Genomic DNA, 21,900 nt, shown 5'->3' with positions numbered 1-21,900 from the left:
CTCTCCGATCCACGTACCTAGCCAGCCTGCCTGTTGTTTAGGCGCCAAGTCGGAGAGGGGACCCTCAAAGACGAACGTTACGTGACTCCGGAATCTTGAAAACTCTTGATACAAATCCGAGGCGTCCCAATCTATTTTGGGATGTTCGAACTGCGACGAAGCCATTTTCCCACAGTTCCTGTTCTTGAAAAACTTCTGACACCATGTAAGATACTCTGGTCAACAGATACGCTTTAGTCTTGGAGTTGACAGTAGGTTTATTGAACTGCGCATGCGTACCAACGGCACTATGCGTACCCAGGCGGGACAGACCGTAGTCGAGTAAATCAAACAATACATTACAAAATCGTTTCTCATTTTTTTGTTTATTTACTATTAGTTACTGTTCTTATTGTGTTCTTGTTAGTGTGATGTTTGAATAAACTTGCCTGTTGCAATGTTGGTATAATGTTTATATAATTACTGTTTCAATGTGACCTAGCCCATATTTCTCAATTTAACAAACATGTGTAGCTTGCCTTATGTGTTGCAGGGCAGAGAAATTAAATTCAATGGCTTAAAACAAACCCATCTGTAAAGATCAGTGAATGCATAGCAATCAATGACAAGTGGTGTAGATGGTTTTCTCTCTGTGCAAAGTCATTAGCCCATGACCTAGTAAGTCCTACAAAAAAAGAACTACAGTAATAGCAGATGTTGAAGTTGTTAAATCGTTAACAAACAATTTGTATGGAACAATCGGTTAAGGTAAGTTAAGTGCTTGAGTCTCGACACTTTAGAGAATGTCTAGCGCGCAACTTGAATAAGCCATGTGCGATTTTACCCGGGCTACAGCGCAACTTTCCCTACCAGTCGCAGCCTCAGGTAGCCTAGGACCATTCATACAGGAGCAAGCAAGAACATTACCTTATTCTGTCCTTGGGAAACGAAAAAAAATGACGATCTGTTTCCACTGTTGGAGCAGTTTATTATTGCACAATTTTTTTTTATTTTAACTATCTTTATTTTCGAAAAATAGACAATGACAGATTAAATGATATTGAGCGGGACATTGACAGTATTATTTATGGTTGTCATACCGTACCATGTATATAGCGCATTGAACATTGAACACAAGAAATGGAAGAAATTCCATTTATACCCATGTACTTTCTCCATACATAATATAAAAAAAAAAAATGTGCCTGCAGGAAAATATAAATACAGTACGCAAAAATTAACTTTGACGGAAAGTCCTCCGATTGTGCTTCAGCTTCAGATGCCATCAAGAGGGGTCTCTGGTCGTATCAGTCGCAAGTCCGTCCCTGACCCATCAGCATTCATAAGCCGAATGCTAGTGTGTACGGCCAACAACGGCCCAAACTGTAAGAAATCGAAAGGACATAAGTACTCATTCATTTGACTTTTGAACTATAATCTATATTGAACTTGCGGAATCTACAATAAAATGTGCGATGTTTCAACGACAAGCAGGTGAAAGAGATATATTTAGCCGTCTAGCCCAAGCCCCCGGGAACACTGCACACTTCCGCAATCCTCCAGTGCTCAGCGGCCAAGCCTGGTATTGCAGCTGTGTCCTAAAAAATGTAAGTCTTTTCTTTTCAAAACGCCACCTCAAGCGTTTTATTAGCCGTTATCTCTAATTATTTTTTGCTGGAGAAGAGGGGTGTGCAGCTGAAAGGAGTCGTAGTGAAACAAATGGCATCCGAGAGGGCCTAGTTCAGTGCTCCGTTAACGTGTCCGATTTTTAGACTGGTTCAGCTGCTGCTCAAGAACTCTCACGGTCCTCTGCTTGCGATCATGTCATGGTCTGTCGGTTTCCTTGTCTTGTTTTGGTGTGTTACCTGTTTTACTTTGGTATCGGTCTTGTTTCTCCACATGTCAGGTTTCCCTCCTGTGTGATGACTGCTCCCTCCCCTAATGTGTTTCAGCTGTTACTCGTTGCGTGCCCTGTGTGTGTTTTGTATTTAAGCCCTTGTCTTTCCTTTGTTCCTTGTCGGATCACTTTAGTTTGTGGTGGGTTGTGTCCTGTGTGTTCCCGGTGTTCTCTGTGTTACCCGCGTAACCCGCGTCCCCCGTGTTCCTTGCCTTTTGGGTTAAAAAATTATCTTTTTACCCGAACTGTCCTACCGGCCTGCCTGCCACCCGCTAACCGTGACAGATCATTGTGATTCAACATATTGTAACGACCTCGCCGGTGACATAATCATGTCGAGTCATTAGTAATTGATCGTAGTTTTTAATCAACCAAAACCAGGTCACTGAAAAACCCGTAACAATGTAAAACAACCGCAGAAAAACCGACACACAAACAAACCCCCGGTTACCCCGGCAACACGGTCTCACTCGCGTGCAGGCCCCCACCCTGATTGACAATAAGAACATTACAATACATGCACATAGAACAACTGGCATAACGGACAATGAAATACAATGCAACACATAACACACAAACTATTTAATTGTCCCAGGGTCGCTACATTGCCTCCCCCCTTCAAAGTTCCTCGTCCTCGAGGGAACAAACAAAGTCCCGGAAGCGACCCGGCGCTCTCCTCTCCCTACAAGGCCGCGTTGGGGCCACGGGGGGCTGGGGAGAAGCGCCTGGGGGCAAGAGGGGCCCACGAGTGTCAGGCCCGGGGGCGGGCAGGGGGAAAGGGAGGGGCGGGGCTGGGGGCCAAGTTGCTGACTGTGGTGATCGACAGGGAGGGGAGACAAGGATAGGGTTAGGTGAGGACCCAGGGCCAGAACACTGAGGTGTGCGTGTCCGGGGCCCATTCGCACCGGTGCGGGGAGCTGCAGGGCTCGCTGGAGCAGGTTGAGGGGTGGCGGTGCCTCGATAAGGGGCCAACCGGTCTCTGTGGAGAGCCACCCTCCTTCCCCGAGGTGGTAGCTGGACCCTGTACACCACCTCCCCCATCCTCTCAAGGACCCTGCATGGCCCGATCCACTCGCTATCGAGCTTTGGGCATCTTCCCTTCTTTCTTTGCGGGCTGTAGGTCCAGACCAGCTCCCCAGCCTCAAAGTGCCTGCCACGAGAACGCACATCATAGTTCCTTTTCTGCCTCACCCCTGCGCTCAGCAGCTGTCCCCTGGCGAAGGAGTGAGCCGTCTCAAGGCGGTCCTGGAGTCTCCTGGCATACTCTGGGCCGGGAGGAACAGGGGGAGAATCGGGCGGCCGGCCAAACGCCAGGTCAGCTGGGGTGCGAAGCTCCCTGCCCAACATCAGCAGAGCAGGTGTGCAGGACGTCGACTCCTGGACAGCTGACCTGTATGCCATGAGCACCAGAGGCAGATGATTGTCCCAATCCCGCTGATGCTCAGCCGAGACAATGGCCAGCTGCTGCTCCATACAGCGATGAAATCGCTCCACCAAGCCGTCACTCTGTGGGTGCAGGGGGGTAGTACGGGTCTTCTGCATGTCCAGCCTGCTACATAAAGCCGCAAAGACACGGGATTCAAAATTTCTCCCCTGGTCACTGTGGATGGACTCCGCTGCCCCAAAACGGCTAATCATCCCCCCGACCAAAGCGTCCGCTATGGTCTCCGCCCCCTGGTCAGGCAGAGCGTACGCCTCCGGCCACTTGGTAAAATAGTCCATGGCCGTGAGGACATACTTGTTCCCCCTCTCTGTGCAGGGTAGCGGGCCCACCACATCCACCCCAACCCTCTCCATAGGGAACCCCACAGGGAACTGCTGTAGCTGGGCATGGGACCTTTCCGTGGGGCCTTTGCGGGCTGTGCAGCCATCACAGCGGCGACAGAAGTCCTCGACGTCCCTCTTGTGCTGCCCCCAGTAGAAGCCAAGGCGGAGGCGACGCAGGGTCTTTGTCACCCCAAAGTGACCTGAGCCCACGGCACCATGGACCGCTTGAAGCACTTCCCCACGCAGAGAGTGAGGCACCACCACCTGCCACCTCACCTCTCCGGTGGCGGGTTCCTTCCAGGCCCGCTGAAGCACGCCATCCCACAGTCGCAGGGCCTCGAACTTAGCCCACAGTCCCTTGGTGACCAGGGAGAGAACGGACACTTCTTCCCATGGGGGCCGCCGCTGTTGGTCCAACCACTGGAGCACTGGTCGAAGGTCTGCGTCCTCCTCCTGCTGCCGTCTCCATCCTGCGGTGTCGACCTCCCGGAGCTCACAGCAGACTGGGGACGCCACCTCCACCGCAGAACATCCCTCCTCCTGGCTGCACAGCTCCTTCTCACGGCTCTCCCTCCTTTCACAGTTGCGGCAGCCATCCTGACTGCAGGGGCGTCGGGAGAGGGCGTCTGCATTAGCATGGCGTACCCCTGCCCTGTGCACCACACTGAAGCTGTAGGACTGCAGCTCCTCGATCCACCGTGCGACCTGCCCTTCTGGCTCCTTGAAAGACATGAGCCACTGGAGCGCGGAGTGGTCGGTCCTTACAGTGAAGTGACGGCCACAGAGGTAATATTTGAAGTGGCGTACAGCTCTAACGATGGCCAGCAGCTCGCGGCGAGTGACGCAGTAGCGGCGTTCAGCTTTGTTAAATGTCCTGCTGTAATACGCCACCACCCGCTCCCCTTCCGGCCCCTCCTGTGCCAGCACGGCGCCATTGCCAACGTTACTAGCGTCCGTGTCCAGGATGAAGGGCAGGGCAGGGTCAGGAGGGCAGAGCACCGGGGCTTTGGTGAGAGCTCCCTTGAGTGTCTCGAAAGCAGACTGGCAATCCTCTGCCCACACAAACTCCCTGTCCTTCTGTAGCAGGCGGAACAGGGGAGCGGCCACACAGGAGAAGCCCCTCACAAAGCGTCTGTAGTAAGACGCCAGTCCGAGGAAGCTTTTCAGCTGTCTGGTGTCAGTGGGGGTGGGCCAGTCCTGGACAGCTTGCACTTTGTCCTCCATGGTGCTAATGCCTTCTTCCCCCACCCTGTGCCCAAGGAAAGTTACCTCTCTCCTCAGGAAATGGCACTTATCAGGATGGAGCTTCAAGCCCGCCGCAGCTACTCTCTCCAGAACCTGACGCAGCGAGGCAAGTGCTGTCTCGAAGGAGCCCCCGTGTGCCAGTATATCATCCAGGTAGACGATACACTGCTGCCGGGGGATGCCGGCGAGCACTCTGTCCATCAGCCTCTCGAAGGTCGCAGGTGCATTGCAGAGGCCGAAAGGGAGGACCCGAAACTGCCACAGTCCTCTGCTAGTGCAGAATGCAGTCTTGGGTCTGGCGTCAGGGGCGAGAGGGCACTGGAAGTAGCCAGAGCGGAGATCGAGTGAGGAGAACCAGGACGACCCAGCTACGACATCTAAGGCCTCATCAATGCGTGGGATGGGGTAGGAGTCCTTCTTCGTCACTGCGTTAAGTGGCCTGTAGTCGACACAGAATCTCCACTTACCCCCCTTCTTAGGCACCATCACCACCACGGCTGCTGCCCAGGGACTATCTGAGGGCTCTATGAGGCCTGCCTGCTGCATCTCCCACAGCGCCTGGTCCGCAGCCTCCTGGCGGGCCAAGGGCAGGCGACGCGGGCGCATTCTGATGGGCCTGGCATCCCCAGTGTCGATCTCATGCTGCACCAGGTGTGTCTGACCCACATCGCTCTCGTTCAAGGCAAAGCTGTCCTTAAACTCTGCCAGTAGTAGCCACAGCTGCTCCTGCTGTTGAGGGTCTAGTCCATCACAGTGCCCCTGCCAAATTGCCCGCACAGTCGACAGCACAGTCTCCTCACCTGTCTGAGGAAGCTGGGCGGGGAAGGGGCCCAGGCTCATGGGGTGGGGTGCTGGGGTGGCAAGGGAGTAGTCTGTAGGAGCCGAAACATTGACACAAGGGGGTGGGAGGGAGGGGGAAGGGTTGCAGGAGGAGGACTGAGACAATGGACAGGGATCGGGAAGACAGGGTGGTTGGAAGGTCTTTGCAAGGGGGTGAAGGGGGCCGGTGACGTGTGACTGTTCCATCTGAGCTGTTGTCGGTGGGGGGCGGATGTAGGAGGTGTTTGGCGGGGCCATATAGACTGTGGGCCCTCCTTGGAAGCCAATCGCCCCCCTCTCAAGGTCCAGCTGGCAGCCAGTGCACCGCAGGAAGTCCAACCCTAGGATACAGGGGTCCTGCACAGCTGCTACCCACACTGGGTGGAGGACAGTCTTTCCCCCTACGCAGATGGACAACAACCCCTTCCCTTTCATGGGAGCCCTCTCCCCCGTGACTGTGCGGAGCTGCACGGTTGTAGGTTGGAGTACCGTCCAGGTCGGCAAAATGTCTGGCCTCACCAGGGTCACAGTAGACCCCGTATCGACTAAAGCCAAACAGGCCACCCCCTCAACAGTGACAGGAACATGACAAAAGTCCCCCGCCCAGGTCCGCCCCACCACGACCACAGGCTCCGGGATGTTGTCGTCTGCTTCTGGGGGGGGTGGAGCTCCGCCCCCCCGGCTGTGATGATGGGCTCCTCCAGACGACGACGGCGGGGGTAAGGGGGCAGGGCCTCGCGTCTCCCCAATTACGCGGACCCTGACCCGTTTCCCTGGGCTCTCACAGTTGTAGGGCACTCTCTGACAAGGTGGCCAGGCTGCCCGCAGCCCCAGCAGACCCTCTGCTCTCGACGAGACGGGGGGCGGCGGTCCGCCTGCATAGAGACAGCGCGGACGAGTTCAGTGAGCTCGTCCACCCAGGCTGGCTTCTGTGAGTCCTCACTCCTCTCCCTCGCCGATCTCACCATCGGCTGAGGAGCAGGATGACCGTCGATTGCTCCAGCCCACACCAGCTCCCTCTCTATGGCCATCTCCAAGGCCTCTTGCAAAGTCTGCGGGTGGGCTAGCTGGGTCTGAATGCGTAGTTCTGTAGGGGAAAGGGCCTGGAGAAACTGATCCCGAGCGAGTTCGCTCTGCACGGCTGGCGGCATGTGGGCGTATGCTCGCCGAGACAGGCTCTCGATATCGTTGGCCAGTGCCCGCAGCGTCTCCCCAGGCTTCCTGCGCCTATTACAGAGTTCTGAGCGCATTAGCCCCGGCTTAACACATAGTCCAAAACGCCTACTTAGTGCCCCCACTAGGGCAACATAGTCCCCCCTGTCCTCTGGGCTAAGCAGCAACAAACAAGACAATGCGTCGTCCGCCAGACACATCGCAAGCTGCAGCGCTTTGACCTTCACTGACCATCCGGCAGCATCGGCTAAAAGTTCAAATTGCGCGTGGAAAGCTTCCCAGTCAGCCTTACCGGTGTATCTAGGCGTCTTGATGGACACCGGGCTTGATGTAAGAAAGGCGCCGCCGTGTCTGTCGCCGTCTTGTGGTGGCCACGGGCAGTCGGCGCTGCGAACTATGCGTGAAAAATCATCTTTTTCCACGGCGGCCGTTTCCCGTTTGGTTCTACCCCTCACCAGAGACTCCGAGGCTTCTCCACATGCCCCCTCGCCGTAGTCGTCCATCTCTATCTTCACCCGACAGTCCGCAGGAAGCATTATTGTTGCAGAGAACAAGCCACAACAAAAACAGAGCTAACGGCGATCGCAACTTCAGCCTACTCGCCGAGCACAGCAGGACCGAGAAAAAATAAATAAAAATAAAAATAAAATAGTTTCACTTCTGACACCAATGTAACGACCTCGCCGGTGACATAATCATGTCGAGTCATTAGTAATTGATCGTAGTTTTTAATCAACCAAAACCAGGTCACTGAAAAACCCGTAACAATGTAAAACAACCGCAGAAAAACCGACACACAAACAAACCCCCGGTTACCCCGGCAACACGGTCTCACTCGCGTGCAGGCCCCCACCCTGATTAACAATAAGAACATTACAATACATGCACATAGAACAACTGGCATAACGGACAATGAAATACAATGCAACACATAACACACAAACTATTTAATTGTCCCAGGGTCGCTACAATATATTGATCCATTTATTCAAAAGATCCAAAGACAAAGAACGGGTGCATTACGGTATCATTTTATATTATTGTTAATAGTCTAACATTTCAGCGTTGGTATTTAATTTTTCATTAGCTTGTGTAGCTACCTATGTATGACAGTTGACAATGTTGGTGTATTACAATTATTTATGTGTGTAGGCCACTCCAACTTCTTTGCTGGTTGAAATGTAACCATTTATTTGTACATAAGTTATTGATTGCATTTTTCGTAAATAGTTAGTTGGAAGGAATCTGTTTCTTAAGCAGTGACGCTTGGAGCTTGCATGACGGAGCACAAGTTGGCACAAAGCACTCAAAACTGCAAAAACACATTGTTCAATTGTAGACTTGGAGCTTGCATAACGGAGCACAAGGCATAGTTTAATAGTGCATTTCTTTTTGAACAGCACATCCGATCCATGCACCTCTGTAATTTTTGTACATTTAAATGTATGCCCATCACTAACTGAGTTTAGCTTTATCTATTACTTTTATTTTCTTCCCTTTTCTTAATGTTATGTGTATTTCGTTTTTAAGATAAAACGAGAGAAACCCAAACATATCTTATGGTCTCGTATTTATGTAAATGTTTCATGTATTTATATGTTTTTACATGTTGTCACTGTCTGAGTTTGATGTGGGGTCTATGGTCTCGTAGTTATGTACATGTTTCATGTATTTATGTGTTTTGTTCATGTTGTGACAGTTTGTGATGTGAGTCTTTGTTCTATGTTCCCACTCTTGGCCTGCACCTTGATGTGGTGAGTGGGCTTTAAACTAAGACTTGGTTTTTATTTTTTTGTTATTGATTGTCACAGTCTAGCTTATTAATGATAAAAGGCCTTAACTAAACCCCTTCTCTTCTGTTTGCAGAAACTGGAAACTTCAGAGTATATTTTATCTTAAGTTAGAAAATCTTTGTTTCCTCATCAGATCCCAGTCCATCATGCTCCCCTACTTGTCTGCCGTGCCACCATCATGCCTAATGCATCACTTCTCAGCACCCTGCCCAGCTGCATCTTATTCCGTTACTCCAGCTCTTTCCCATAAGTGACAAACACGCCTCACCCAAGTGTTTTTAATATTTTATTAATTATGCATGTAAGGTGTGCTTAAGTGGCCTGAAAGGTGCCCATCAATAAAATGTTTATTAAAGGTTGGGTATGGAATTCGCTTTTTTGGCAATTTTTGCAAAATTACTTGAAATCCTTATCATAACCCGCTTACAGCCACTGAGTTAGAAGTACTGACATGAAAATTAAACAAGTCAATCATCTGTGGAACGGGCAGGGCTCGAAAAACTCCAGCCAATCATTTCCAGCGCCACCGAGTTGCATTGGACAGTAAGTACGTCAATCAAACGGTCGTACTGCACTCCCCCTCCCCGCCCCGCGCGCAATACTCGTGACCCAGAGCTCGTGACCCAGAGCAAGCTCCTGTTTGTTGTTATCCTGCGGTAGCTACTGGAACTAGTTAATCCACATTTGGACCTAGCAGTAGAAGACAATTTCCATGGCAGACAAGACGCCACCATCCCCACCACCACCACCACCACCAGCAAAGAGAAGGAAAACTCTTTTTCAGAGAGTAATTGATAATAAAAACGCTGAAAGAGAAACAAATCAAGAATAATCCTAGGCGCTGCTTTCGAACGTTGGCGGCAACTGAAGGACGAGAAGGGTCTAAAAACCGATGCTTGTGTGGCGGTTGACCTAGTTTCAAAGTTTATACCGTTTATACTCGGTAATACCGGTGTTGAGACGAGTGTATTACTCGGTGTGAAAATGTCCACACCGCGGCAACCCTAGTGAAAACCAGGACTTCCAAAACAATTATATGAAACAAACATACATTTTCTAAAAATAGTGATGATTTATGTGACCGTTTAATGTTTATAACATCTGGTGCAACCATAGCCGCAGGAACGTATTCTCAGCAGGGGGTGCTGGAAAAAAAAAACTCAGCCTGCACTAGACTCGCAACTCGTTACATTGATAAAAAAGATATATAGCAGCGCAGCTCAATTACACCAGTGCATGCGCGCACAGTTGAAAATCGATCGTTGTGTTCACTTCCTTCACACCATGGTTCACATTCAGCTGCTCACAGAACAAGTTTAGCGCACCACCGCTACCCTCACACTTTTTCATGTAACCTTTTTTCAGCACTAGGCAGTGGTGTAGTCTATTTTATTGTAGTGAGTATACTGTGATGATACCCTCCCAGCCTCGTACAAACCCGTCCCACCGGTACGTGTACGTGTGTGGCACTTATGGGGTGTCGCACCACACTCACCAACGCAGGGGTCTACAACCCGCTGATTTTAGAGTATAACGATTATCAACAATCATGGAAAGCTGGGTAGGTTTATCAGTTTTAATAACAGTATGAACAAATAGAACACATAAATGACAAGTTGTCCTTTATCTATAGTAGCAATAGCACATGCTAAACAAGGACAAAATCTACTCAAAATAATTTAATGAACTGTTTACAACCATGGCTAACCAGTGCATGAGAAGGAGATGACAGGAGACTAATGTTTCACTCTTTCAATTGCTCTAATTTGAGCTCTTACTGTTGTTATCTAACATACCATACAGTAATTGAATTGTGTAAAATTGTGAAATTACTGCACCTTAAAAATGACCATGAATTAGCTATACTCTCATTTGCATAGTGATTAACATTATGAATTTCAATTGTGTATACCAACTGTATGTTGGCTGACATTTACCTAACTTTTTTTCCCTTCACTCTAAAAGAGGATGCCTGTTTTTAAATTCCCTAGCCTGACACCCAGTCTGAAAGGCTGGACAGGGGTTCTCATCTAAAAGTAACAAGGAGATATAAAGTGGGATTAAAACATTGTCTTCTGTTGACTGCTTGTTATGTGGTTTACACATTAATATGGGAGGACTAGACACACACATGCGCACGCACACACACGCGAGAAGGAGGGGCTCGGCCCGCAACTAACGTGCAGAGATGCAGGGGCAGCTTCGCGCTTCGTAACAGAGACAGGGCAGAGCGCGAGCGCGCAGGGGGAATTTTATGAATGGTGAATGTAGGAGATAACTTCCCCTGCTTAAAGTATTTTATTGCAGTTATACCCAACCGGTATTTGCGAAAAATAAACACAGAAGTGAAAGATCTGTCACAAGACGATTGATACGTATCCGTGCACATTTTTAAGTGGGTATACGCAAATCCTGGTGCGTTCCTAGTGGGTATAGGGCGTATACCTGCGTATCACGTAGACTACACCACTGGCACTAGGTCATATGAGCATTAAATAAATGCTGCGTCTCAAAATGCCTTGGACAGCAGCGAGGATGACTCGCTTTGCCACGGGCCGAAACAGTTCGGAGGCGACGTTAAGCATTTCCTGGTGCATAATGTGACGCTTCAGAACCTAAAATCCCGTTTCTCCCCATTGACACGACAACACATAACCGGCGTTTTCAGAAATCTCCACTTTGGCCGGAGTTTTTAGAAATGATCGTTTTCTGTGATAAGACAGGGCCTCGGACAGGGGGTGTTGCAGCACCCCCAGCACCCCTACTTCCCGCGGTACTGGGTGCAACTTACAGCTGAATGTAGTGCCATGTTGTTAAACGAAAACCTACGCTAGCCTGGCTTGCTCTCGCGCATCTCTGTTCGCGCTCGTGCATGATTGCGCGTCCAGGTACTTGGAATGGGTGGAGTCAGAGTCAGCGTTGAAGGAGAGGGGGTAGGACCATTTGAGTTGTGTATTTTCAAAATCTGCTGGCGTTTCGCAAATCCCATACCCAACCTTTAATATAACATTATGGCTCCATCAAAAGCAAAGTACACCTGCCATTTACAGTTATCATTTATACTATCCTAGACAACTTTAAACTTATTTACATAGGCCTACAGTAGGCCTGATTTCCTCTGAATGTTTAAATAAAATTCCCTGTCCATGTCAGATCCCTGTCCATCATACTCCTGTTGTCTTCCTGCACACCTGACTGCCTCCTCCATCGATTGCGGCCACAGCCCTCTCCCTGTACAATATTTCATGTTCAATACATTTCAGGATAAAGTTTGAGATTCAGTTTCAGTATTACTTGTTTTTGAAACCTGACATGGGGCTGGCACCGCCACCATCATATCTGTCTTATTTATTGCACCCACACATAATGGGTCCATGATACCATGTGGGGTCATTTCAGACTCCTTTGCTTCCTAACACCTTGTGAGTTCCCTGGGTACACCAGCTGATGGGTCTGTGTATATATTGGGCATTTGATTCTCGTTTCAGAAACCGAAATATATTAAAAAACTATTGATAATTATTTCGAAGTAGGGTGTAGCCATAGACCCATGATGCGGAAGCATATCTCTCCTTGATGTTGCCCTGCGCCACTGAGCAGTTTACATAGGAATGAATAGGCGCCATTTTTGAATCGGTTGTCCATTTTATAATATGTCCATGGTCTAGCCCCATAGATTCCCATTCAATCTGGACTCGCCCGCGATCACCCCCAGTGGATTTCTGAAGGAACTACAACCAAGATCGGTACAATGGGGCGTATGGGAAGTGCCTAGGCTCTTCGTAGACGGGCTCTGGCGTCTATGCTATAAAGGTACGGCCACACCAAACGCGTTACCTGCGTACCACGCGTATAAAATCGGCAATTTTTCCATAGGGAAGCATTGGTTTACGCGCGTATGAGGTGCGTACACGCGTATCATGCGTACCAAGCAACATTTTACTCGCTGTAGGGGCGTATGAGGCGCGTATATATACGCGCGTACATATACGCGCGTATATATACGCGCGTATATATACGCGCGTACATATACGCGCGTACATACACGCGCGTACGCGAGGAGTTCAAAAAATTTAACTTTTTACGCTCATACGCGCCGCAATAGCCAATCAGCGTTGAGCTTGACCCGACGTCACTGGCAGAGAGTAGTGAGCTTGGACAGAAGCATACGGCCGACATCTTTCTTTATTCTGTGTGGAAATAGTAACATAGTTACGCCATTAAATGCTTTTATGGAAACATTTTTAGCGAGAAATGTGCATTTTACTTTCATAATGTTCGCTCGGTGAATGTGAAGGATGTTTGGTTTGATAGTTATGACGAAGAGGGAACGCTCCGTTCACTTGCATGGACAGAGTCTCTGGTTACTAAGCAACCTCAACGTCTTGGCGGACTATATATCTGCTGATCAACACTACGAATGCTGGAAACACACCAGACACAGCATGTGAAGTTATTTAACCCGATTATTGTTATTTATATCCGAGATTATTTAATCTAACCCGATCTAAACTCTATCACCAAAACACGGCGGCGTTTGGGTTTCCTACCTCGGACTCCAGCGCAGCCATGTCCATGGCAGCCACGGCCGGCAACTTTCTTTATTCTGGGTGGAAATAGTAACATAGTTACGCCATTAAATGCGTTTATGGAAACATTTCTAGCGAGAAATGTGCATTTTACTCTCATAATGTTCGCTCGGTGAATGTGAAGGATGTTTGGTTTGATAGTTATGACGAAGAGTGAACGCTCCGTTCACTTGCATGGACAGAGTCTCTGATTGCTAAGCAACCTCAACGTCTTGGCGGACTATTTCTCTGCTGATCAACACTACGAATGCTGGAAACACACCAGACACACCATGTGAAGTTATTTAACCCGATTATTGTTATTTATATCCGAGATTATTTAATCGAACCCGATCCAAACTCTATCATCCACCCAAACACGGCGGCGTTTGGGTTTCCTTCCTCGGACTCCTAAATCCAGCGCAGCCACAGGCTGGGGGGGGGGGGGGAAGTTTTGGGAGGTCTCACCTACGCGCGTATGCGTACGCGTGTATCTGACCATTTTTGACACAAAATGGTCAAGCAACATTTTAGCTGCGTTACGCGCGTACATGGTACGCGAGGTACGCGCTTGGTGTGTTCGCACCTTAAGATGTCTATGGGTGGGGCTAGCCCCTCCAGACGAACTCAGCCGGAAGAAGCAAGCCAGGGTCGACTAAAAATGAAATAAAAGCGCCAAACTTATTATTTTACAGTACTTTCTGGGGAGATTATTTTTTAATATATATATATATATATAAAAAAAGATTATATATATTTTTTTATACATATATATTTTTTTCATTTTCATTTTCTGTTCTTTTTTTAGTAGGTGAGAATAGGTAGTAGGTGAGAGTAGGTGGGGCCGAGCCCCACTTGCCCCTAATGACCAGTCGCCACTTGGCAGGGGCATAGGGAAAGCTGATGGTTAAATATGGAGGCAGTGGTATGTGGAAAGCTGATGGTTAAGAGCAGGGGCATGGTGAAAGGTGATGATAGTTCAGGGGGCCCGAGAGGGACCGGGCCGGCCCCATACAGGTCCCTGGAACTTAGATCTAAAAATAGTAATTAGCATTGTGTAGCATCTTATAGCTATTTTTGTTGCTAAGGGGGAATGGGTTAACCAAACAATTGTTAGTGCTTGGCACTTGTTTCTATGAAAATCCTTACTGTTCCAACATTGATATATTGTTGTTTCACCTTCTTCTGACAAATGTACTTATTGTAAGTTGCTTTGGATAAAAGCGTCTGCTAAATGCCCTAAATGTAAATGTAAATGTAATATCTGATTAATCAGGAGGACATGTATGGAGTTAGAATCATGCCAAAACCCTGCACACACGCAAAACGTGTTTTGCTCACGCATAACGATTCACACGCACACAAAACGTGTTTTACTCACGCACAATGATTCACACACACGCTCAGTGTGGTTTGCAAATACCAAACATCATTCACAAACTAATGCATTTAGCTTCAGAAACAAACACAGTATGTTTTACACAAAGTACAAAAAAAAATCATTCAAGTAGGCCTACACAAAACAATTCTACAAGTACGGAACACTGAAAGCTGCGCGTGGATCGGAAGGCATTTGCGCACGGATCAGCAAGGCGGAAAATTAGTGCCAAAAGTCACGTGACAAACCAATGTCCTGTGATTCACACTACACAACAACAGGTGGCGTTGTTCCTGCCATACCGCACGGATTCCGTACAGTTTCCGTACGGTTTCCGTGCGGTTTAGCACTTTTACCGCGCCATTCTAGGGCCAGTTAGTGGCCTTCTTTGCTTTCCATAGAATCCACACACGGTTGGCCGGCATCAAATAAAGATTTTGGGGAGAAAAAAAAAAATCGTCCTGGCGGCCTTAAACTGAATCAACAGCGCCACCTGCTGTTGTGTAGTGTAAATCACAGGAAATTTGTTTGTCACGTGACTTTTGGCACTTATTTTCCGCCTTGCTGATCCGTGCGCAAATGCCTTCCGATCCACGCGCAGCTTTCAGTGTTCCGTACTTGTAGAATTGTTTTGTGTAGGCCTACTTGAATGATTTTTTTTTGTACTTTGTGTAAAACATACTGTGTTTGTTTCTGAAGCTAAATGCATTAGTTTGTGAATGATGTTTGGTATTTGCAATCCACACTGAGTGTGTGTGAATCATTGTGCGTGAGTAAAACACGTTTTGTGTGCGTGTGAATCGTTATGCGTGAGCAAAACACGTTTTGCGTGTGTGCGGGGTTTTGGCATGATTCTAACTCCATAGACATGAAGTATGACCCTTAACATTGTAAACTAAAAATATTTCATATACCGTGATGAAAATAATAAATTTTATGTACATTGTAATTACTTTAATAAATATGGGGAGAAAACTTATTGGGCTGCCTGCCATATCTAAGGGTCCATATGTATTTACTTATATAGGGGCCTATATACCCCTGTAGGTTTGCAACAATACCAATGAAACCGTTTACAAATATTTGTTTTAATAAATATGGGTTGATATAAATAAAACAAGCTCATTTAAAGGTTGGGTATGGAATTCGCTTTTTTGGCCATTTTTGCAAAATTACTTGAAATCCTTATCATAACCCGCTTACAGCCACTGAGTTAGAAGTACTGTTTAATTTATTAAATAACTTTTTGAATAATGGTCTGTTTTGTTGTTGTTTTTTTGTTCATAGAGCATTCAATAAAGCAGCTGTTCTCAACCTTGGTTTCTTAAAAAGAATGGAAATAGCCAATCTAATGGGGTTTATAATGAGGCATATTGTAAACATACAAAGCAAGGTTGAAAAGTGTTGAAATGGCCCTTTAATAATAACATTGTTTCAATGTATAATGCAATGCATATATATAGTTGAATCAATGTTGTTCAATTCTACATTGTTTCAATGTATTGTAACGACCTCGCCGGTGACATAATCATGTCGAGTCATTAGTAATTGATCGTAGTTTTTAATCAACCAAAACCAGGTCACTGAAAAACCCGTAACAATGTAAACAACCGCAGAAAACCGACACCCAAACAAACCCCCGGTTACCCCGGCAACACGGTCTCACTCGCGTGCAGGCCCCCACCCTGATTGACAATAAGAACATTACAATACATGCACATAGAACAACTGGCATAACGGACAATGAAATACAATGCAACACATAACACACAAACTATTTAATTGTCCCAGGGTCGCTACAGTATAATGCAATGCATATATATAGTTGAATCAATGTTGTTCAATTCTACATTGTTTCAATGTTGATCATATCATAATTGAATCAAGGTTGATTCATTGTCAGAATTGATTGGAAATTCAACGTTATTTCAATGTTGATCATAGCGAGCACTTTCAATATATATTTCAATGTCTGACATCAATGTTGATCACAACCTTCAGCCTGACCATATCTCAACGTTGATTCAATCAAGTTTTGCTATCTGGGGTGTAGCATGCTTTAAACAAAACCGTCACATAAACAAACTAATCGACAAGACGAGGGATAAATGACAAGGGATATATCTCTTGTCTTTTATCCCTCTATTCCCCACTATTCACGGAGCCTGAGGTGAATAATTGTTAATTAAATAGTCTAGATAGATAGCCTAGTCAAGTCTTTATTAATACCAAACGACACAAATCGTCGGGAATCCATTTAGGTGGTTCGGCCCACACAGGACAGTAGCCTACAAGACCACACAGAACAAGTCTGACTGGACATACACACAATACATCACATTAAAACTAGACACGCGTTGATAGATAGATAGACAGAAAGACCTAGATAGATAGATATGTTCCATTATTTGCCTTGCGGAGCCAACCAGTCCTGTGCACGTATGCAAATTAGCCATGTGCGCTAATGTCTATTTGTTTTGAATGCGACGAATGAGTGCAGATCATGATTTGCAGATCCAGATCAGTGAAACATATTTCAACTACTACAGCACGCAGGTTTTTTTGTTCTCGGTTGTAATTAGCCTACATTTTAGGATTTTTTTTTATATTGGGGGGAATCACTGTCCTACTTGTTGTCGAAGCACTTTATCGAACAAGCAAAACCGTCTCGGCAATATGGCCAAGGTGTATGGGAGAGTTCACTATTTGATATGGCTGTCTGTAGGGCCTACTAAACGCATACGGCTCCTTTAAATGCGTCTGCATAATTGAATTGTACGTCATGAGGGACTTGAGCGACCAAAGCGAACAGAAAAATTCGCAGCGAAACTTTGTGAGCGACCAAAGCGTCTTTGACGCTTTGGTCGCTCCTGGTGTGGACGTACAGTTAGTCTAGCCGGAGATCGGCTACTTAAATCGGCGTGCGCAGCTTCCTAGCCCCTCCTCCGACAATGGCGTCACCAATTTTGGGTGTTACCGTGGACCTCGGTGCACGTATCGTACAGGCGTCTCTCCGGAGACAGAGGGTTTTTCAGGACAGAACTGATCCCCTGGCATTTTCTGACCAAATTCTTTATGAGAGATACAGATTCTCAGCAGAGGGTATTCGTTATCTGATCGACCTTGTTGGACCGTATGTAGGCAATGTGACACAAAGAAGCCGTGCACTTACTGTTGCGCAGTGTGTCTGTGTTTCCCTGCGATTCTTTGCCACGGGCACATATTTACATGCAGTTGGTGATGCGGAACGTATTGGCAAAAATACGGTGTGCCGTGCCATACACAAGGTTGTAGCTGCGCTCAATATTTTGCTCCATAGGTTCGTGGCGTTTCCCAGCTTCTTGCCAAGTCAAATTGTCAAGGAAGGATTTTACACACTTTCAGGTAAAATAAAAGCTCCTGAGTGGAGGTAGCGCGTCAGTCTTGAATTTCTGCGTGCGGGATATTCGGCTCCCAAGTGATGTGCATTTATGTGTAGCTTAAAATGTCCCAATTCTTATGCCATATGGAATAGGACTTATTCACAAGGTTACGGAATAATGCCCTGTGTACACGTTTGCATTTGTAACATTTTACATAATCCCTTTAGGATTCCCAAAACTGATTGGAGCTATTGACTGTACCCATGTCCCCATCACTGGACCTTTAGGGGAACATGAGGCTGACTTTGTGAACAGAAAGTCAACCCATAGCCTCAATGTGCAGGTAAAGTAGGCCTATTGGGCTATAGACCTATATGGGTAGTGAAATTGCAGGTAGCCTACTAAAACTGTTAGATGCTTCATAATGGCCAACTATTGTAACAAAAATGCCGTTTTCAGATGACTTGTGACCATCAACTCATGGTTACCAGTGTGGATGCCAAATGGCCTGGCTCGGTCCATGACTCCCGTATTTTTCGGGAGTCAAGTTTTGCCGACAGTTTCAGGAAGGTGTGGCGCAATAGCCTACACAAGATCACTAACTGTAAATGTCGATTAAGGCACTGATCACATTTTTCTTTCTGATAGGCCGTTATGATGGAATTCTTGTTGGGGACAGAGGGTATGCCTGCATGCCATTCTTAATGACACCATACGGCGACCCACAGAGTGAATCGGAGGCACGGTTCAACAGCACATGCCGGGTGAGGATCGAGATGACCTTTGGAATTCTCAAGGCCCGCTGGAACTGCCTCCGTGGTTTGAGGGTCAAGCCGGAGAGAGGAAGCCAAATCATCACGGCATGTGTGGTGCTCCACAATATTGCATCAATTCGGAAAGAGAGAGCCCCACATGTGCCATTGGTGGCAGATGATGTGGTGGACCCCATCACGGTGGATCATCCCACAGGAACGGCGGTCAGACGGGCCATCACTAACCAGTTTTTTGGTTAGTTTTTTTGTTTCGTTTCGTTTCCCTCTTTGAAGGATGATTTTTATTTTTTTTTAGGGTTGGGCAAGTCAACGCGTTAAGTACGCGATTTATTTAACGGAATTATTCCAAATGGACGCACGTTCTCTTTTGGAGCCTTTTTTTTTTTCCCATTTAGATTTTCCAAGGTCTTGCCCACAGAATGTCAACATATCAGAAATGATTTTCGTTTAGTTTCACTGACTATACATTCAATTACACTTGCAGGGTCCTGCCTTTACAATTCCCTAATCTGTGGTGTTCAGTAAATGTCAAATTCAACCCACACTGGGTGAAACTCTCTATATCACTTGGTCTAGTTTTTGCTTATTAAGTAGGCTACATTTGGTATGAATGTTAATGTGTCATTCCATTTGATAACCTCATAACTTCATTGTGACTTTTGTTCAATAAATACAATGGACGGAAAAACATTTTCTCTTGTTCAATTATTTATTAGCCGTCGCATCGCCATGCAGTTGCTGTGAAAGTAGGAAAAATAACATTATTTCAGTAGTCAGTCGAGCTTCACCAAAGAAAATCTAATAAATAGCCTACCCTCTCGAGGAGCTGGATCTCGATCTTCAATTTTTTTTTCACCAACACTTTGATGTCGTTGTCCAGCTCCAAGTTGCGCTTGTACAGCGCCCTTATAGTGTCTGTTCCAATCTAAAGGAATTATGGGTTACAATCGTAATTCAGTTACCATGGTCAAAGCCTTGTGGCGCACCTTACAAAAGGAATAACCTAAATAAAAACCTTGTCTGTCCCTCGAGAAGGCCTTGAGAAGGTTGAGGTTGAGGTGGAGGTGGAGGGCTCATCCAATGCCATTTCCCTCTATAGAATAAATGAGTCATGTGAAACAGTTACAGCACTGCTCGGTTGAGTTTCCCCATTGCGATGGCTCTTTAGAAAGTTCAAAGATGGCCCCACGTTCAGCGTAGGCTACATTAACCTTGGTTAGTCAAGTGCCGTGTTGTCCATTATCCCTTACATAACCGCTATGTCAGTGACTCAATTAGGCCTAGGCATTTTTTAATCTACAAATTCATATTATAGCTGTGAGAATTGTTACGAAAAATCACCTCCATAGTCGCCCTGGAGTCACAGGCCGACAGTGTTTCCTGCAAGAATCAGTGACACCTATTATAGGACATTCTTTCAAAAAAATTAAACATTTAGAAGAATACCCGACACTGCTTTGATATAGGCCTATAGTTATATACCTCTGATTGGAGATTAATTGTCGGCGGCTTCTCCAAAACAATGTTTATACCTTCAACTAAAAATGACACGATTAATTTACACTCAATCATTTCACATTTGATTAGCAAGACAATTATTTATGTCCATTGCCAATACATGAATACATACTCGTTACAAACGGGTTCGATGTCGAGGCAGTGGGGTCAGACGACATCCCCCCATCCACTCCTACCATCATTGGCCGACCTTTGTTGTTGGCGAGAGCCAACTCCTCCGAGATAGAGTGGCGAAGTCACGCCCCTTCCGGTAGGGCTCATGGGACCTATGAGATCGAAAAATATGAATGGGTGTCAATGGAGAGAAAATAATTATTTTCTGGTCCCAGTCTTTATATGCCCTGGATTACACATATGTTGTTTGTGGATTTAAATGATAATTTTTCATGCAAAGAAAACTAAAAATGTTCGTGAAGAAGTTTGATAATTTTAGGTTTTATGTGAGGCCGCTTTGTGAACTACAGCTCTTCGCTGCTCTCGACGCATATGATATACGTCGCCACACCCGCCCTAGGAACTCGGCACAGAGATGGCGATCTCTCTGCCCCACTTCACCGCTTTTTCCAAGGGGAGGATAAAAGCATCGAAAGAGGTGAAAACCATTATAAGTCGGGGCACGTGCAGAGTTTCAGTTATGCCGATGGGAAGATTGTCGGTCTTCTCCACGCCAGTCGCAGGGAGCGTGACGTCACATACGAGCCGTGTAGTCTTTCTCGTTGTGTTTTCTCTACAGCCTTTATCTGAACAATTGCACAATAAACGGTCGAACTCTTTGCATGAAAAATTATCCTTTATATCCACAAACAACATATGTGTAATCCAGGGCATATAAAGACCGGGACCAGAAAATAATTATTTTCTCTCCATTGACACCCATTCATATTTTTCGATCTCATAGGTCCCATGAGCCCTACCGGAAGGGGCGTGACTTCGCCACTCTATGGTGAAGGGCGGTGGAGCGGTCCCCCTCCCAGTCATATTAATTTTTGTTTTCTTTTTATTTGCTACAGGTAATCAACATGAGATTAAAGGTTGGAGCTATAGGCCAATGCAAATCATAGACTAGATTCACCTGAAATTATTAAAATGGATGCTTACAACTTACCACATTGAATTATGTTTTTATATTTATTTTTCACTTGGGCCCATGTTCGTAGGTGCGTGCTGGCACCACATATATGGGGGTAAAAGGCATGATGATAGGCCTAGATATTTTTTAGACAATATGCAGAATCTTTTCACTTACGCATTAACACGGTCGGCTATTTTTTGCCAGCACGCAACCCTAGCCTTATTATGGGCAACCGTGTTCCCCTTGACTGTAATTTGCTGTTTAAATTCCTCGTACGAATTCATAATTATGCATTGCTCGTCTTCAGTGAAATAGACGGCTCTTGCTCGATCCATTTTGCAGAAGTGAGTCAAATGACGCGAGAAACGCCCCTTTTATGTGAACGCGCATTGAACCTAAAGCGGAAAACCTGGTTCAACTAATTTAATCTAAAGTGAGCTTCGTGGTACCACTTAACTCTGATTGCGAGTTGCGGCTCTGTCGAGCCAGGTTTTCCTAAGAAAGCCTGGGTATGTTCAGCGAGTTTCGTGGTATAGGGCACAGGATTATAGGATGA

At 46.5% G+C, this 21,900-nt stretch overlaps 3 protein-coding genes and 1 long non-coding RNA gene across 4 annotated transcripts in view; 2 read left to right on the top strand and 2 right to left on the bottom strand.

Annotated features, from left to right (window-relative positions):
- Window positions 1-21,900, bottom strand: part of LOC132453796 (uncharacterized) — a 159,765-nt gene that overhangs the window by 28,840 nt on the left and 109,025 nt on the right. The gene's annotated exons all lie outside the window — the stretch shown is intronic.
- Window positions 1-21,900, top strand: part of ndufs8a (NADH:ubiquinone oxidoreductase core subunit S8a) — a 340,733-nt gene that overhangs the window by 289,526 nt on the left and 29,307 nt on the right. The gene's annotated exons all lie outside the window — the stretch shown is intronic.
- LOC132453784 (putative nuclease HARBI1) lies at window positions 16,712-19,208 on the top strand. Its single transcript, XM_060046726.1, is given in 5 exon segments — window positions 16,712-18,003; window positions 18,209-18,324; window positions 18,441-18,522; window positions 18,525-18,551; window positions 18,630-19,208. Coding segments are annotated over 5 exon segments (1,023 nt in total). The 5' UTR covers window positions 16,712-17,570; the 3' UTR covers window positions 18,995-19,208.
- Window positions 19,472-20,486, bottom strand: LOC132453657 (uncharacterized). Its single transcript, XR_009524756.1, has 4 exons — window positions 20,237-20,486; window positions 20,096-20,134; window positions 19,770-19,847; window positions 19,472-19,679 (listed from the first exon to the last, which is right to left on the bottom strand). It is a non-coding gene; the product is annotated as an uncharacterized LOC132453657 (long non-coding RNA).

This window comes from Gadus macrocephalus, chromosome 3 (assembly GCF_031168955.1).
Source record: "Gadus macrocephalus chromosome 3, ASM3116895v1".
NCBI lineage: Eukaryota > Metazoa > Chordata > Actinopteri > Gadiformes > Gadidae > Gadus > Gadus macrocephalus.
The sequence above is the reverse complement of the archived record's forward strand: the minus strand, read 5'-3'. Positions and strand labels throughout refer to the sequence as shown.